Genomic DNA, 18,404 nt, shown 5'->3' on the forward strand with positions numbered 1-18,404 from the left:
CTCTAGATGTATTCACATCTCACACATTTAGATCATTTTTATTGTTGCTCTGGTTGTTCAGAAAGATTATTATTTTTGGAAAATTCGTTAACGTCATTTTTAGATTCGTATGACTAACGTTCTTTGGGGAGTTCTTAAGATGATTTAGTTTTCAGAAGTTGATCGTTTGGACACTTTAAAAAATTGTTTTTGTGTTCAGGTTTTCGAATCATTTTTGGATTATTCGAAGTTGATTTCAAATTAGGTGTTGCACCCTGTGACAATTTAGAGATGTTTCTAGAACGTACCGTGCAAAGCTTTATAGTACTAGTTTTTCACAAAATGACTTTCTGGTTTGTAAGTTTTTACTGGGAGTTAGAGATAAAAAAAACAGTTATAAACGTGTTTATATTTTGTTGTTGTTTTATTTAGCTACATGCTGAAGGTAGTAGATACAGCGATGAAATACGACGACAACAGCAGGAACAGATCAGACGACAACAAGATCAGCTGTCGGAACAGCAACAAAAAATTCAAGAATTACAGGTCAGAAAACTGTTAAATTTTCGGGACTGTTTTGCACTTAAACGAATTTATTTGAAGTTATTAAACTGTTAATGTGAATTTGTCTAAATAATATCACTATCAGAACTCAAAATTAAAGTCATGTACCTGTCCAACTGGGAGTAAACAACATTTATAATGATCGGAACGCGATGATTATCAGCTGGATTCCCCCGTTTTTATCGATATTTTCGGCCGTAATCCTAATAATATCTCATAATGTTCGGCCGGTTTATCAGATTTAGATTAGTGCTAAAACCATATAAAAGATCCGTCACTGGTAATTAAATTAGAAGAATGGAATATAACCCGAATTGCAAGACACATACAAACTAGTTATTTATTTCGTGCTGTTCTGATTCCCTATTCCCGCTCCCTTGTGGTTCATTGGTAATTCTGAGGTCTTATAACGCTATCAATTTGGTTCAGATACATCGGTAGGCGTACCACAGATAATCCATTTTTTAACTTTGTGCTCAACAACAAAGAAAATAAAAAGAGCCTTATAATAAATCATTACATTTTTGTTCTAATGTATTGTAGTTAATAAACGAATTACAAGTGAAACGTACTTGTTACTTATAGCTTGAAAGTATGTATCTCGAGGTAGGCCTACGTTTTACATGGATGTATCCATTAACAATGGTTGTGTGAACGAGCACAATCGACATTACTGATGTACAAGAAAAAAGGAACAATGATCGTAACAATGGTCATATTTATGTCACGTAATAATGGTTGCTGTGGTAACGCAGTCATGTTTATGTTATGTAATAATTGTTGCTGTGGTAACGCAGTCATATTTATGTTACATATTAATGGTTACTATGGTAACGCAGTCATATTTATGTCACGTAATAATGTTTGCTGTGATAACGCAGTCATGTTTATGTCACGTAATAATGGTTGCTGTGGTAACGCAGTCATGTTTATGTTACATATTAATGGTTACTATGGTAACGCAGTCATATTTATGTCACGTAATAATGTTTGCTGTGATACCGCAGTCATGTTTATGTTACATATTAATGGTTGCTGTGGTAACGCAGTCATGTTTATGTCATGTAGCAGTGATCGCTATGGTAATACGGTTATATTTATTTAAACTAACAATGATCGTTATGGTAACGTAGTGATATTTATCTCACGTAACAGTGATTACTGTGGAAATGTCTCGTTCTTTATACCCGTTCTGTATCATGTAATAATATCTGAGTGTTTAGACAGCCAGTAAACTTTTCATCAAGTCACCGACACTGGACGAGCTAGTGAAACAATACACTACTGTTCCGATATAATTATATAAAAATGTTTGTCAACTCTAACTCACATACCCTTTCAAACTGATTTTAACGAAAAATAACAGTTCGTGATAGTCAGAGGAAACTTAAGAAGCTTATTGACTATAAACAGATTATAAGTTCAGTTGAGACATTTAATACTTAAGCTATGATACTATAGCTGCAACCATCGAAACAGTAAACCTTGTAAGAATATTCAAACTAAATATTTCGTGTAGTAGTTTATTTTTATTAAAGGAACGAACACACAAGCATATCACGTATATATATAAAAATGGATCTTATGCCAGAGAAACTATCACAAAGAACTTATTAATAAAATTATTGTTTTGTCAACACTCACTAACAAAAGTAGGATTCTTTCTTTAGTTGTGAAATAGTTAATGAAAACGTGCAGGATACTTGTTTTGTGAGTGGTACCTTCATTTGATGTGGAATTTAAGAAAAACATCAATATTTCGTTCTTAAACTTCTTTAGTTTAGAAGAACCCGCGAAGTTTCATAACTTTGTCCTGAAACTGTATGAAAATTCTTGAAAACAGTAGTGTCGTGTGCTAACATTCTGTAATGTCGTTTCTGATTGTTTACTTGTTATTGTTCTGTTTCCATGGTTTCTTAACATTCTGTAACGTCGTTTCTGATTGTTTACTTGCTATTGTTCTGTTTCTATGGTTTCCTAACATTCTGTAACGTCGTTTCTGATTGTTTACTTGTTATTGTTCTGTTTCTATGGTTTTCTAACATTCTGTAACGTCGTCTCTGATTGTTTACTTGTTATTGTTTTGTTTCCATGGTTTTCTAACATTCTGTAACGTCGTTTCTGATTGTTTACTTGTTATTGTTCTGTTTCTATGGTTTCCTAACATTCTGCAATGTTGTTTCTGATTGTTTACTTGTTATTGTTTTGTTTCTATGATTTTCTAACATTCTGTAACGTCGTCTCTGATTGTTTACTTATTGTTCTGTTTCTATGGTTTTCTAACATTCTGTAATGTCGTTTCTGATTGTTTACTTGTTATTGTTTTATTCCTTCTGACTGAATTATAATATAATGGTACTTTCTGTTTTTTTAAACCGAAAAATGGCAGGTTAACGAAACTTGTGGTATCCTAATAAACTCTTTTGTGTTTTTAACCACAATACTTCATGAAGTGCCCTTTGTAATTAATTATATGTATCTTTTATTTTGCGTTTTTCTTGAGCTTCGTTTATCTGTTTCTAGAACATATTTCGTTTTGCAGATTCGACTTAATGGCCAGTATATGGCTGCTGCCGCTACAGCGAAAACCTTACCGGGTATGCCTGGGCTTGCCACGGGAGTCACACCTCAGGGGCTGATGTTCCTCCCGGTTTTTGATGGAGGTTTCGGTAGTGGGGCCGGACTGCCCCATCCTGGTGCTCCAGTTCCTGGGATTGAGGATTTGGTTACTTCATCGACAGGAATCTCTTCCATGTCCCTGCCGTCACTGACATTCAGCTCCACCTCCCGGCAGTTGTCACCAAACATAACAACAAGTATTGCACCAACAGCATTGGGAGATACTCCACCTTCGGTACGTTACAGTGCAACGTGTTTCTTGTATTTCAACTTGAAATATGTCTTCCCTAGACTGCGTGGAAACTTCAGTATCTAATCATTCTACCCTGTCTCAGCACAGATAGTTTGTTCGTTTTAGGGCAAACTTTACACAATAGGCTGTCTGCAGGAATCGAACCCTGGACTTTAGTGTTGTAAGTCCGCAAACTTACCTCTGACTCACCTGGTAGGGGGAGCTCAACACCGATAGAAAAAATGTCGTATGACGTAATTGATAAAACTTTAATAAAACACCTGAATTACTTTTAGTGGAGAACCTATTGAATTACTTAGGTAACAATTAACATCAATACTCATGTTATCTACCTTTTGTTTTGTTTAAACTCAACCGTAACGCTAAAAATCGGAGTTCGATCCCTGTTTGACACGGTGCAAATAGTTCGTTGTTTAGGTTTGCACTTAACAACGAAACAATCAAACAAAAATGATGTTTAATCCAGATTCAGGAAAGAAAAAAACACAACTAAAAACATATTTTAAAATAAATCGTTACCCTTCAATAGGCTTGTATTAAATAATCAGATTAATTGTGTATAAGAATGTGGCTGTGTTATAAACATCTAGCAATGGAATACTTTCAAAACGTTAATCGTCAGCAAGTTCGGGGTTTGTTATTTCCAAACGTTAATCGTCAGCAAGTTCGGGGTTTGTTAAATAATAAACTTTGAACAAATCTTGTGACTTAAAAATTCTGTGTAGTCAAATATGAGGAGGAAAAATGTATAAATGTTAAAGGTAAAAGTCCAGTTGAACAAATAAACACTAAGAGCAGCGAAACGTTGTTTTATTTGATTTTTTAGCTGCTTCCCGAACTTTTTAAACATTTACTGATGTATATACATATTATTACAGAATTGGAATACACAGAGTTAGAAAACGTAATAACAATATATATATATCTGGTTGTAGTTTTTTATCACGTACTCATAATACATGAATGCAATCGTAGATGAGATTAATATTTTCTCATTTTAAATTCGATAAATACATAGTATAATTTTGTTTATTTTTTAATTAAATTATTCGTCGAAACGAGGTAAAACTGGAATATTCTTATGTTTAAGCCAATAACATTAAGCCCACTTATCACGCGCGTCTACGCTCCACGGTAACCTCTGACAGACTGCGTGCTCTTGTGGAATCCAAGGAAGACACTCACTTAATGCTCTAAATGGAGACGAGGCACAGTACTCAAATAATTGCAGTGCATCCAATGATCCTGCCATAAACCCGAGTAAAATTAAATCAGAGCTAGGCACTCGGATAGAAAGCGGCGCTTCAATCTTTGATCTTCCTCCAAACAGAAGGGGGGGACAAAAGCGAAAGCAATTTTATGAAATATTAAGAACACTGTAGTCCTGTTTGTGTTATAAATGTCCATTATTCAATTGACTTGCATTAGGGCATGTAAAATTCATGCAGATAAAGTACACCTCAACAATGGAGGATAGAAGCAAAGACAAATTATTCTTGTAATGTAGCCAACATACCTCCTTTGATTTCTTGGGCTCGACGTTTGGGAACCTTCTATATATATAATTCTTTCCCGGTGAATTGATTTTCGGGCTCCTTTTCAGTAAATATCTAGGGCAAGAACATAATCATTGAAAAGAGAAACGTAGCAACACAGTTGTCCACACACACAACGGCTTCGTACAACACTGAAGTCTGTGTATGATAATAGTCTGGAACCCATTATCTCCTACTAGGCTTCAAGCGTGGGCCTTACTCATTTCTGAGAGAGATTATACAAAGTGGCTGCTTTCTTATGCAGGCTGTGTGGATGCTAACAATAGCTAAGTTGATATTTTTCTTTCGGAGAAGCAAAAAGGACTTCACATGAATTGAAGAATGTATTCTGTGTAATATGCCTTTCAGTATATTATGCATTCATTCATCCTCTTTTCAATCCAAATTCTGAAAATACGTATATGCATGACCTTTCTATGGCAGTAAAACATTATTTGACTTTTAAAGTTTCTGGTGTGTAGTATCGAAATTAGAACATGGACTACTTCATGATTATAATTGTGAAGAGGAAAAAGTCACCTAATGTCTGTTATATATTATTATGGTGTATTCTTTTATTGTTGCATTAATGAATAAAGCATAGTGTATTCGTGTTATTGTTGCAGTTGATAAACTAAACACAGTGTATTCGTATCCTGTTATTGTTGCAGTCGATAAATTAAACACAGTGTATTCGTATCCTGTTATTGTTGCAGTTGATAAATTAAACATAGTGTATTCATATTCGTGTTATTGTTGCAGTTGATAAACTAAACACAGTGTATTCGTGTTATTGTTGCAGTTGATAAACTAAGCACGGTGTATTCGTGTTATTGTTGCAGTTGATAAACTAAACACAGTGTATTCGTGTTATTGTTGCAGTTGATAAACTAAACACAGTGTATTCGTGTTATTGTTGCAGTTGATAAACTAAACACAGTGTATTCGTGTTATTGTTGCAGTTGATAAACTAAACACAGTGTATTCGTATCCTGTTATTGTTGCAGTTGATAAACTAAACACGGTGTATTCGTATCCTGTTATTGTTGCAGTTGATAAACTAAGTGCAGTGTATTAGTATCGTGTTATTGTTGTATTATTGAATAAAGCATAGCATATTCGTGTTCTTGTTGCAGTTGATAAACTAAACACAGTGTATTCGTATCCTGTTATTGTTGCACATTGTTTCATGTTATACTTATATTTATATGTTATATTTCCGTGCTGTTATTATTATTATTACAATTGGAAAGTTAAAGACAAATATTTTTAAAAATTAAGATTTATTATTAGAATATAACTATGTTCAGTATTATTCATAATCATTTTAATCAATATATTTTATTATCTCTTAGTCATTTCTGTCCTCCCTTCAACCCTGGGTGTCAGGAGCTCCACCTATTACTCCAATGTATAGTTCTCCTAATAGCAGCTCCACTCATCCAACACCTGGAGCCTCAGACCCAGCCCCAGATAACGACGGTCCATTGAATCTTAGTAAACCTAAGTCCTGTGACAGTAACACTAGCAGGTAGGCAATTATTTTCTTATGGCAAATTTCGCTATCTACTTCTCTAAATATCATAATATTTATACGCTTCTATTTGAATTACAATATGAAACTTTGTTAGTGGTTCCTATTCAGTGTATATTATCACATATTCCATTACAAAGAAAAAGAATATTCCGCATTTTCAACACGATCTTTTGAAACCTCGTTTGTTTGTTTTTTATATAAAATGTCTTTAGTATAGATTGTTGGAAAAATTCGTTTTATATTTATATATGTAAAGATATTTCATTACACAATATATATTAACGTTTAACGGACGGCTACAATTATTTTGTCATTCTTCGTCTACTCTCCTCAGATAAACTCTTTTTCTTTCAACCCAAATGCAGCTGTTACAAAGAAAGTTTAATATTTGAACGTTTATCTTCTAGTGCTAGTTGTAGTCCCTCACCACAAGCTAACATTAAGCAAGAAGTGAAGGAAACGGGGCGATCTCCAAACCTCACCAACAGCTTCGTATCATCTGCATCATTTAATCCTCCTTTGCCAACAAACACCAGCATATCTAGTGTTGCAAGTCTGCTGGGAGCTGGAATTCCTGAGCCCCTGTCGGTAAGAGCACGAAACATGAAACCGGAACAATCTTGTTTATAATGTGTGTGTTAAATTATTAAACCGTTTGGTAGGAAGAGGAAGTATAAAACAGCTGTTGTTTATGTTCTGTACGAATAAACATTTCAGAAACCAAAACAAGCGATTGTTTTAAACCCTAAAAAAAGGTAAAATGGTTTTTTAGCCGCGGCATAATGGCTGAGTTTTTGGGGTTTTTTTTCAAGTACGAAGTTTTAGTCATAGCTCCATCATCTCTTGACCGATTTGAGATCCAATTACAGTTTTGGACTCAGGAGGTCAAACCCTTTCGATTGATATATTGCCCACGCCCAAGGTCTCGTAGAATAATTTACTGTAATCCTGCCTAGAATAATTTAAATTTGAGAAAAAAAGTCTCGAAGAATAATTTACTCTAATCCTGCCTAAAAGAATTCCAAGTGACACGGCCATTGATGATTTGCTCTTGTTTTGATAAGAATGTTTTGGTAAAAAACAAAAATATTTTAACGCAATGCTATCGTTAGATTTGCCTAAAAAATCATATTAAATATTCTTTGAAATGCTGTATTTTATTTCAAGAGTTTAATGTTGATAAAACATGCATCATCTGCGTAACCAATGGTAACTAATTTGATTATTTTTGCTACTGAAGTTATATACCTTCAAGGTATAATAGATTTAACACCCATCAAGATCTAACAGTATTTTTTTACATTTCTTTTTGTTCATTATTCATAGGCTGCATCCTCTTCCTTTCTACACGGAACAAATCCGTATAACATGCTGCCTCCAAACATGAGAAGTGCAGCACACATGCCGCTAGGTGGCGTCGTTGGTCATCCTGGTAAGATACGTTTTTTGTGTTTTTGTTTTGTTTGTTTTAACGAAGAACTACGCAATAGGCTATCTGCACTGTCCTCCGTGTAGTATCGAACCCCGGATTTTGCCGTTGTAAGTACGTAAATTTACCGCTGACCCACCGAGGTATACCTGTTAAGAAGAATTTTTTTTTGTTATCTTTATTTTTTAATTTTGTTTAATTTTTCTCCTTTCCATATTTTTGGTTTTACTTCTAACTGGACTGGACGTACCTAGTGGTCAGCGTTCCGGACTATGCACATAAATGTCCATGTTTCGTTTTCCGTTACCGAAAATCGCATCCTGCATTTTGGAGCCTTTGGTGAAAATTAAATCCCACAATTTCATTATAGTATCCTAAACTTGTTAGTGAGTACTGTTGACTGGTTGTGTTTTCTTTATTCTATCAGTTGGAAATTAGGTACGGCTTGTGCAGCTTTATCAGTTGGAAATTAGGGACAGCTTGTGCAGCTTTATCAGTTGGAAATTAGGTACGGCTTGTGCAGCTTTATCAGTTGGAAATTAGGGACGGCTTGTGCAGCTTTATCAGTTGGAAATTAGGGACAGCTTGTGCAGCTTTATCAGTTGGAAATTAGGTACGGCTTGTGCAGCTAGTCCTGAGTTAATAACTGTATAATAATAATGATACATAATAATGTATGTATCGTGTTCTAGCATAATAAAATGTGCAATCTTACCACAGAATTGACATTGATGATATCAATCTGCAATGCAAAATGAGCAAAAAACTGACCCATCAGATAGCTTAACCTTTTCCGTGTTCCAATGGGTTCATGCTCAGTAGAGATGGGCGTGAAAGTATTGTGGATACTTTGGACAAAAGCACTGGTTTTGGAGATACTCTTATTCATATGGCAGGGAACTATATATATATACATGTGTGTGTGTGTGTGTGTATTTATTAAATAAATAGTAAATAAAAATTTATCGCAGTTCTCAAATTTCCAGGTGTTTATATGACGTTTTTTTTATAGGAAATTTTCTGAATTTCAACCAAACTAGATGTAATATTGATCAAACAGGTAACCTGATGAGGAAGGATGGAATACCCCCTTCACTGACAGTCAGCCTAGGTCAGCCCTCCCCTACAAGCCTAGCCCTTGGGGCTAATGACAAACACTTTCCTCTACGTATGTACCTGTCATCTCAAAACACTGGCATCCTGACATCTGGCGGATCCAGAAAGGACACTAACGAGGAGGACAAGAAAGGCGAGACACTTATTACTTGTCATAATATGAAGAGATGTTGGACCCACAATAGTCTTATTTTGGAAACGAGTGTATGGGAACAATTTACCTGTCAAAACTACACCTTACATGGTCTAAATTTGAGGGTCAGAAAATCCACTTGGAGAGGCTCATATATACAGTGGTTTCATTTAGAAGTATGTTTGTACAGATGAAAGAAGCTAGCCATGAAGTGATTTTTAATAAGAGGTGGTTGACTTAGATCGGGGGTCAGTATATTAACTAGTGGAGAGTGACTGTAGTGTCGTTGGGGGGTCTTCCTCGCGTGGGTTGTAACAGATAAAGGTTCACTGTCTAATATTTTAAATTTAGTAGAATCGTCGTTTCACTCAAATGGTCATTTTTGTCGAGAATAAATGATGGTACTGTCTTTGTCGGTTCGTGTAACATGTCTTATTTGGTGAAAGTTCTTTTAATAATGAGAATTCTGACATCCTGATATTTCGTACGGTCTTCCTAAGATTCAGTTCTTCCCTCAGACCCATTTCTTCTGCTTTAGGTACGTATAGTTACAAACCTGCCAAATTTCTATTTACGACCAATGATTTATATACTATCCTTGAACTAAGTCAATCACCCCCATCGATATTACCCCCTTCCTTACAAATAAAACTCTAAACTGAACCATTGTATGTCTGAGCTTTAGCCTAATAACGTTTCTTTGAAACTCAAAACCATGTTGAACCTTACAACCAGGAATACACCTTGTATGTCTGAGCTTTAGCCTAATAACGTTTCTGTGAAACTGAAATTAAAACGATGTTGAACCTTACAACCAGGAATACACCTTGTATGTCTGAGCTTTAGCCTAATAACGTTTCTTTGAAACTGAAATTAAAACCATGTTGAACCTTACAACCAGGAATACACCTTGTATGTCTGAGCTTTAGCCTAATAACGTTTCTTTGAAACTGAAATTAAAACCATGTTGAACCTCACAACCAGGAATACACCTTGTATGTTTTCTAAAACAACCGTGATTAAACACAGTAATAGAAATTACCTTCACAATATATTAATATAGATTATTCTCTAGTGTTAACTAGCTCTGTGTTTAAAAGATGTGTAAGCCCAAAATTAAACGTTCGATTCGACGATCTTAAAATGAAAATCAAGAATCAAAGTAAAGGACTGACCAAAACTTGGATTCAACACATCTCTGCATATAATTGGAAAAAAGATTGTTTGGATTCGGGTTTCACTTAATTAGATTTTATTAGAAGATTTATTCTGTCGCTTGGGTACAACTTTCACTTTGACAATGTTATATCAATCTGCTTTGTAAGACTGCTTGCTTGACATCAAGGATAGATCTGATCTTTATCTTAACTTGCTTGACATCAAGGATAAGATCTGATCTTTATCTTAACTTGCTTGACATCAAGGAAAGATCTGATCTTTATCTTAACTTGCTTGACATCAAGGATGGATCTGATCTTTATCTTAACTAAATGTAAGGCAAATATTTGGAATGTGTCATAAAACTTAATGAAATAAATAGATAGCTAATTGCAATGCCCTGTATTAATTTTCCAAACTTTAATAAAAATATGTAAGTGAACGATCCCGAGGTCACGATAATAGACCTTTCGTTAATTAAATCTAAGCCTCGCGTGGTATAGAGACATTTTTTTAAACTGATTGTCAAAATTCTGGGAAAACTTTAAGCTAGCAAGTTACTGATTTATAAACACGATTTGTTATTTATAGTTTTGAAATCATTATGTTTCGAAGTGGAAAATACAAAGCGTCCAAATATACATGTTGGTCAGGAACTTGGAACTAACATGAAGAGATCAAAAAGTATTCGGCAGAGAGAGAAACAGAAACTAAATATCACACACGTTAGTAATATTGAATAGTTTTAGCAGGGAAAATAGGTTCACTGACGTATTAATGGTTTTACCACATCTGGTTCTTAGTTTCGTGTGTTTAGTATGTAATAAAACTCACGTTCACTGAGGTATTATTGATTTTACTACGTCTGGTTCTTAGTTATAGTGTGTTTAGTATGTTATAAAACATTCGTTCAGTTATTTAATTTTCTTAATATATTTAAACTGGTAAAAACAAAAGAAACATTATTAAAAAAGAGCTATTAACCTACTTTTTTTAATACAATCGTAAGGTCCAATATGTTATTTCTATTTATTTCACAAATTGTACTGATACTGGCGCCCCCCAGTGGCCACAAACAACAACACGTACTGATACTGACAAAATTCATTCTTTCTATAGGTAAATTATTGGGGGCAAAAATTATTCGTCAGACTAAAAAGGACTCTGAAGGAAAGCCTCACATCAAGCGCCCCATGAACGCATTTATGGTGTGGGCTAAAGATGAAAGGAAAAAAATTCTCAAGGCTTGCCCAGACATGCACAATTCTAACATCTCCAAAATACTTGGTAAGTTTTGGTTTTGTTTTTTTTTACTCCAACATAGAAATATTTCAGTAATGCCTATTCAACAGCATCAGTTCAAAAAGTGTACGAAGTTGATTACCAGACATTTTCTGTTGAACAGGAGCGAGATGGAAAGCTATGTCTAATACAGAGAAACAGCCATATTATGAGGAACAATCTCGATTAAGTAAACTTCACATGGAGAAGCACCCAAACTACCGCTACAGGCCACGCCCTAAACGGACTTGTATTGTGGATGGTAAAAAACTCCGAATTTCCGAGTACAAACAAATAATGAGACAACGTCGCCACGAAATGAGAAATTTGTGGTGAGTAGGTGAAAATTTGTTGTTGTTCTTTTCAGTTTCTTAGGAGGACTAGGACCACCATTGTACATTGTTATACTAAGTTCTACTAAGCCTAACTATTTTGTTCATCTTAATGAAGAAGTCAGTCCTGGTAAACAGAACTTTAGCAATTAGCATTTCTATAAGGGTATTTTAATGAGTGTTTTTACATCTACTTAACTTTAACATGACGACAATTTTTAAAGTGCAAACTTAACAAGGCTACCTGGCTCGTGCGTCTTGATCCGATACTGTAGGCCCCACCCAGGCTGCTACTCTACACACACTTATCAGTTCTACTCTTTAGTTCATCGAATGTCATTACTTTATATTTTGATTTGTTGTTTTATTATAAGGATTGTTTAGTATTGTTGTTTTATTATAAAGATTGTTTAGTATTGTTGTTTTATTATAAGGATTGTTTAGTATTGTTGTTTTATTATAAAGATTGTTTAGTATTGTTGTTTTATTATAAAGATTGTTTAGTATTGTTGTTTTATTATAAAGATTGTTTAGTATTGTTCTTTTATTATAAGTATTGTTTAGTATTGCTCTTTTATTATAAGGATTGTTTAGTATTGTTCTTTTATTATAAGGATTGTTTAGTATTGTTGTTTTATTATAAGGATTGTTTAGTATTGTTGTTTTATTATAAATATTGTTTAGTATTGTTGTTTTATTATAAATATTGTTTAGTATTGTTCTTTTATTATAAATATTGTTTAGTATTGTTCTTTTATTATAAATATTGTTTAGTATTGTTCTTTTATTATAAATATTGTTTAGTATTGTTCTTTTATTATAAAGACTGTTTTGCATCGTTAGCTTAAAACATGTATTTAGGACTATCCTAAATCTCCTACACTGGCTGAACCTCGTGAGATGTTATTGGAATTATGGCCGAAAATATTGTTAAAAGTGTGGGTGCCCAACAGATGAAACAATGCATTATAATATTTATACGTAGATACATAATAAAAGTATGTTTAATTAGCTATTCTGATGGCTAGGTGGATTTTTAACTTTGCTCTTATTACGTGTCTTGTTTCGATCGGAAGTTCATAGGAAGTATTAAATCTACCAAATTTGAAGTTGCTGTGACATACCCCAAATATTGTCTGCTACACAAACAGTTCATATACCTTACGGCGCATCTCTGTTAGTGCTGCCAGCTTTGAGGGTCAGTGTTCGCGTCTCGTATTAAAAAAACCTAAATTGACTTTGTACATTTTAGTTAGTTCAGCTAAGTTTGGTTTGAATTTCGCGCAAAGCTACGCGATGGCTATCTGAGCTAGCCGTCCCTAATTTAGCAGTGATAGTCTAGAGGGAAGACAACTAATCAACACCACCCACTGCCAACTCTGGGACTACTCTTTACCAACGAAAAGTGGGATTAACTGTCACATTGTAACGCCCCCACGACTGAAAGGAAGAGAATCTTAGCTGAGCACACTAACCACCAAGCCATGCCAGGCCTATGGAGCTAAGCAAGGCACAACCCCCGCCATTTCTGTTAGGCTTAATTCTACTACTCCATACTTATACCAGTTTAACTAGGTGTGGAAACGTTGTTCTTTATAAATAAATTCTCTAGTACACGTGTATTAGTAACATCACCAATGCAAGTGCTCTAGAGAACTGATCTAGATATAGAACAGTTCCAGGCCAAGCAAAACTGGAAGTTGTGCACAGTAGTAGCTCCAGCAAATCTAACGTTTCTGCTAAATACTATCATAACCATAAAATTGGTGTACATCAAAATCAGCTGTGGAGTACACTTGCGCATCACTAGTTACATCTAGAGTTACTGCTGCACATCACTCTGTAGGCCTGGAAATGTTCTGTACCTAAATCAGTTCTTTAGAGCACTTGCATTGGTGATGTCAAATCTAACGTTTCTGTTAAATACTCTCATAACTATAAATCAGCTGTGGAGTACACTTGCGACATCACTAGTTACATCTAGAGTTACTGCTGTACATCACTCTGTAGGCCTGTAAACGTTCTATATCTAGATCAGTTCTCTAGAGCACTTGCATTGGTGATGTCAAATCTAACGTTTCTGTTAAATACTCTCATAACTATAAATCAGCTGTGGAGTACACTTGCGACATCACTAGTGTCATCTAGAGTTACTGCTGCACGTCACTCTGTAGGCCTGGAAATGTTCTATATCTAAATCTACTCTAACAGTGTTGTTAGACATGAGTTTAATGCTGTGCAAGACCGCCCACATATTCCAAGTCTTGAGGTCATAGTTTATTTTTAACGGATAATCTGCCTTCGTCCAGTATCGATTTTTTCGGCCATCTTGTTTCTGTGTCCATCTGAGCCTAATTAAGCCAACTGTGTATGTTGCCCGAGTCACCTCTATAACTTTCACTAGGACTGAAACCATGTTGCTGATAACTGCTGTTACCTATCACCACTGTCTCTTATTGCAAACCTGGAGCTTAGGATGTTCGAAAAAATCACATTAAATATGACCTTTCTTGTGAACAAGTAAATATATATCCGAATCACTGTATCAAAAATAGACAATATTTAAAACTAATTCACATTCCATGACATTTAACAATATTAAGTTTCAAAGAAGAAAAGAAACAGAAAATTAATATTGTTTAAAACTACTTTAGATTCTATGTCATTTAACAATATTAAGTTTTAAAGGAATATTGTTTAAAACTACTTTAGATTCTATGTCATTTAACAATATTAAGTTTTAAAGAAATATTGTTTAAAACTACTTCGGACTCCATGGTATTTTTTTTCGTGACAATGAATTGAAATTGTAGACTAATGTAAACAATGTTTTAACACTTAAAACACTGTACAAATGTATATTGGTTTACCTTATCTAGGTACAGAGATGGCCCCATAGGTCTTCTCGAGTCCCCCACCCTGGTTCATCCAACGAGTATGACTTCCTTGCTCAGTAACCCTCCTGTAAACACAACCAGCTCAAGCGACGAACTACAGTCATTTGCATCCACGTTGACTACAAATGGCCTGCATGACGTCACCATGGCTACCGCAGTCTCTACTAGCACCTCTTCAGGCTCGATTTCCATGATAAAAGAAAACTCATTCTCAACCGATTCTGTCATTGCTGCCATGGAAACCTCGACATGAGAATTGCTCACTTTCCAGGGGGACAGTGGGGCACGCTTGTGTCTTGAACATTAAACAGTAAAACTGAGGCCTGCTGGTTAAAAGTGGGGCTGCTTTGAATTTGTTTTGGGTCATACAAGAATTGCTTGTAAGTGCAATGAGAAACCATGACGTAGTTCAAAGTACACTGTGAGCAGCTTGAGTACAATTATATTATAACTCAGGAGAGAATCCCTTGTGCTCAAAGAAGCGCACACGATGTATCTTGTTTCTGTTTAGATGTTAGACGCATATACAGTTTTTATTCCTGTCAAGGGTGTGTGTGTGGCCGAACATCAAATATGAGCCCTAAAAAGGACATTTCGATTGATTAAATAGCACCAAGATATTAGATGAAAGAACGTCCTTTTTTTTTAAGTGGGTGTATGTTTCTGTAACGGAATTAATCATATTTGTTTTATCAATTGATTGAAAATGGGTGAATCTTTCCGTAATAGAATTAATTGTGTTTTCTATATCAACATAAGTTTGACAAGTTCGTGTTATTAAAGATTCAAGCCACAAGACTAACAGTTCTTTTAAAATTCAGAAGATATATTTAGGAGAATATTGTTTATTTTACGTGCTCAATATTATTTACCCGTTCTCTAGTCTGTGATTGTGTCTTATTGGAGACACCTGGTGTGCTGTTTTGGTAACAGTATTTGAAATCTTGGACAAAGCTGTCGGTGGCTAAATGCTAACGCTGTGTTGTTATATTATGACGTTTGGTTATATATTGTATGCGAATTCTGTACTGAAGCCAGAGGGTAGCTAATATCATTATTATATGTAGATTTTTAATGAATATTCAATCTCTGTATGTTCATTCAGCAACAGCTACCGCAAACGTAACGACTTTTTTTTGTCAGATGACAAATATGTCGTTTGTTTGCTTTCTCTTTGAGCTCCTTACATTTAAAGTGTTTGACATAAGTTCACAAACGAAGTGGCTGCGTGTATTGATATTGTAAAAGTTCATGCTTTGACTTAGTTTCCTTCTCGAGGAAATGTTAAACCTTTAGAGGAAAAAGTGTACCCAAACCACATTCTGGTACGATTTTTACTAGGGCATTGAATAACTGTGTTATTTTGTGTTCATTACCCTGTAGTGTACATGTTTTGTAAGTACCTTAGATTAGAATAACACTTGTTGCATGTACACATACAAGCTATGATTGTACTAGAATAATGTACAGATTTTTGGACTGATGGCGGTAAACTCTTTATATCAGAATCAATCGGGAAGTAAGTCCACGTGAACCCTCTGACTAATTAGTGCAGAGATTAAAAATCGCCAGGCATATATATACTTGCCTATGGGTAACCGCCAGTTGGAAGAGGGTTAAAGGTCAATTAAAAGATGTGGACAGAAGTGCCATATGCATTATATCTTTTTCACTTCGGTTTCTAAGAAGGGGGGAGGGGTTACCCATTGGAAAAGGAGCTAAGTGTGGGAAACATTTCAGCTAGTCGGCCAAACAATATGACCTTTTGACTTTTAGAGCGTTGCACCTATTTATGTTGGTTATTTTACAAATAATGATAATATCAAAATCAACTTTGTTTTGCTATATATATATATATATCCTTATGGAATTTAAATTGTAGCTTTGAACACAAAACTACGCCTACAATGATAGTTTCACAAGCAAATCGTCGTGAAAAAAATATTGACATTGTTCTATAACACAAAATTTAGATTTTATTTATGTTTTTAAGTAATCTGTACTTGGAACGACCTTGGGTTTTATAGTGTGGTCAGTAAAAGAGGGCAAAGTTCATACTTCATATCGGGAAGTTTTTTTTTCACTTCAAAACTTACTGTTCTGGGTGTCACTGAAAGGAAGAACGCCCGGTGAAATTTGCTCATTGCTCAATTAGTTTAGTTTTTCGTTGATTAACAGCCTTAAAAAATTTGTTTATTTTCGCATTTTATGTTACAACAAAAAATTAATAACTTTGAGTTCTTTCTAACAGTTTTGAAAACAAAAAACTGCCTGTGGCTGAGACGTGATAACTTTCGACATTTTCCTTCTCATTCCATTAAATGTTCAGTATTTTGGATGATTACCACTTGTTTCTTTTATCTCGTAAAAAAAAGCACGACGAAATCAAAAGAAATAAGACCAGGAAGATATACACTTGAAACAGCCACAAGCACACCAAAAAGGCATATACTCTATGTGTATAAAACTGATGTTGTTCTTTTCATTGTCTTTTACGAGTACGTTTGGGTCTTGCATTGATACATGGAGTATTTTTTATTTCTTATTGGGCATTGGTTCATAGTTAACTGCAGTCCAGAGGCCAGTTTCGTATTGGTAGTGTGTGTGGTAGTCATGGTTACGTCCCATCTTTTTTTTTTTTTTGTTCTGAGGTGGTTGTGATGGTGGGAAAAAAAAAATAGGTGAACATCAGAAATCTGATTGTTCAGAAAGTTAAACCAAGTTTCTTTGTATGAAAGAAAGAATATATCAAGATTTTTCTTCGAGTATTTCTTTTCTGAACAGAATTTTGACTTCTTTATTCGCGCTAAAAGAAAACTAGATATTCTTAAGCTTTGTTATTTTTGTCCAAACATTAACATCTTTGATCCCTTTCTCACCACACAAGAGGTTTCATTCTTAATGTTATTACTGGGAGACTTACCATTAACTACTTGTAAATTGTAGTAAGTATTAAAATATATTGTTGAGTCATGCAGTGTTCCTGGTCCTTTATGAACTGGAAAATCCCACTCACACACACTTGTCAGAGATTACTCGTGATAATTATGAAGATGTCCTTATGGAACCGAGATTGTAGCCTTGAACACAAAACTACGCCTACAATGATAGTTTCACAAGCAAATCGTCGTGAAAAATATTGACATAGTTCTATAACACATAATTTAGTTTTTATTAACAGATATTTAAGAAATTTCTCACAGCAATACAGTAAAACAAGAAATTAATATTTTGATAATATTTTTAAAAATACGTAAATACATTAAATAAGTGTTACAGCAGACACTTCAGAAAAAAAAAACACAAATACTGTGGACTTAAGTATATGACCAGTCAAATACCGTGGACTTAAGTATATGACCAGTCAAATACGTGGACTTAAGTAAATGACCAATCAAATACTGTGGACTTAAGTATATAACCAGTCAAATTCCGTGGACTTAAATAAATGACCAGTCAAATTCCGTGGACTTAAGTAAATGACCAATCAAATACTGTGGACTTAAGTATATAACCAGTCAAATTCCGTGGACTTAAATAAATGACCAGTCAAATTCAGTGGACTTAAGTA

The 18,404-nt window shown here is 34.6% G+C and overlaps 1 protein-coding gene across 2 annotated transcripts; it reads left to right on the forward strand.

The window, feature by feature from the left end:
• The first annotated feature begins 391 nt into the window (after nt 1-391).
• LOC106472577 (transcription factor Sox-5-like) lies at nt 392-17,806 on the forward strand. 2 transcript variants are annotated; one of them, XM_022401135.1, is made up of 9 exons: nt 392-525; nt 3,086-3,397; nt 6,306-6,481; nt 6,895-7,075; nt 7,814-7,919; nt 8,929-9,165; nt 11,443-11,610; nt 11,729-11,936; nt 14,816-17,806. In XM_022401135.1, exons 2-9 carry the CDS (start codon nt 3,107-3,109, stop codon nt 15,084-15,086), a joined length of 1,638 nt encoding a protein of 545 aa, XP_022256843.1. In that variant the 5' UTR covers nt 392-525; nt 3,086-3,106; the 3' UTR covers nt 15,087-17,806. The 2 variants fall into 2 exon arrangements, with proteins under 2 accessions (XP_022256843.1, XP_022256844.1); XM_022401136.1 differs by having other exon boundaries at nt 8,977-9,165.
• The last annotated feature ends 598 nt before the right edge of the window (nt 17,807-18,404 follow it).

This window comes from Limulus polyphemus, unplaced genomic scaffold, assembly GCF_000517525.1.
Source record: "Limulus polyphemus unplaced genomic scaffold, Limulus_polyphemus-2.1.2 Scaffold5437, whole genome shotgun sequence".
Taxonomy (NCBI): Eukaryota; Metazoa; Arthropoda; class Merostomata; order Xiphosura; family Limulidae; genus Limulus; species Limulus polyphemus.

Bases quoted from the DNA above. Each gene is read 5' to 3' on its own strand.
- LOC106472577 (XM_022401135.1), top strand. From the start codon at position 3,107: ATGGCTGCTGCCGCTACAGCGAAAACCTTACCGGGTATGCCTGGGCTT. The intron at 6,482-6,894 runs GTAGGCAATTAT...TTTATCTTCTAG, and splicing joins TGTGACAGTAACACTAGCAG to TGCTAGTTGTAGTCCCTCAC. The intron at 9,166-11,442 runs GCGAGACACTTA...TTCTTTCTATAG, and splicing joins TAACGAGGAGGACAAGAAAG to GTAAATTATTGGGGGCAAAA.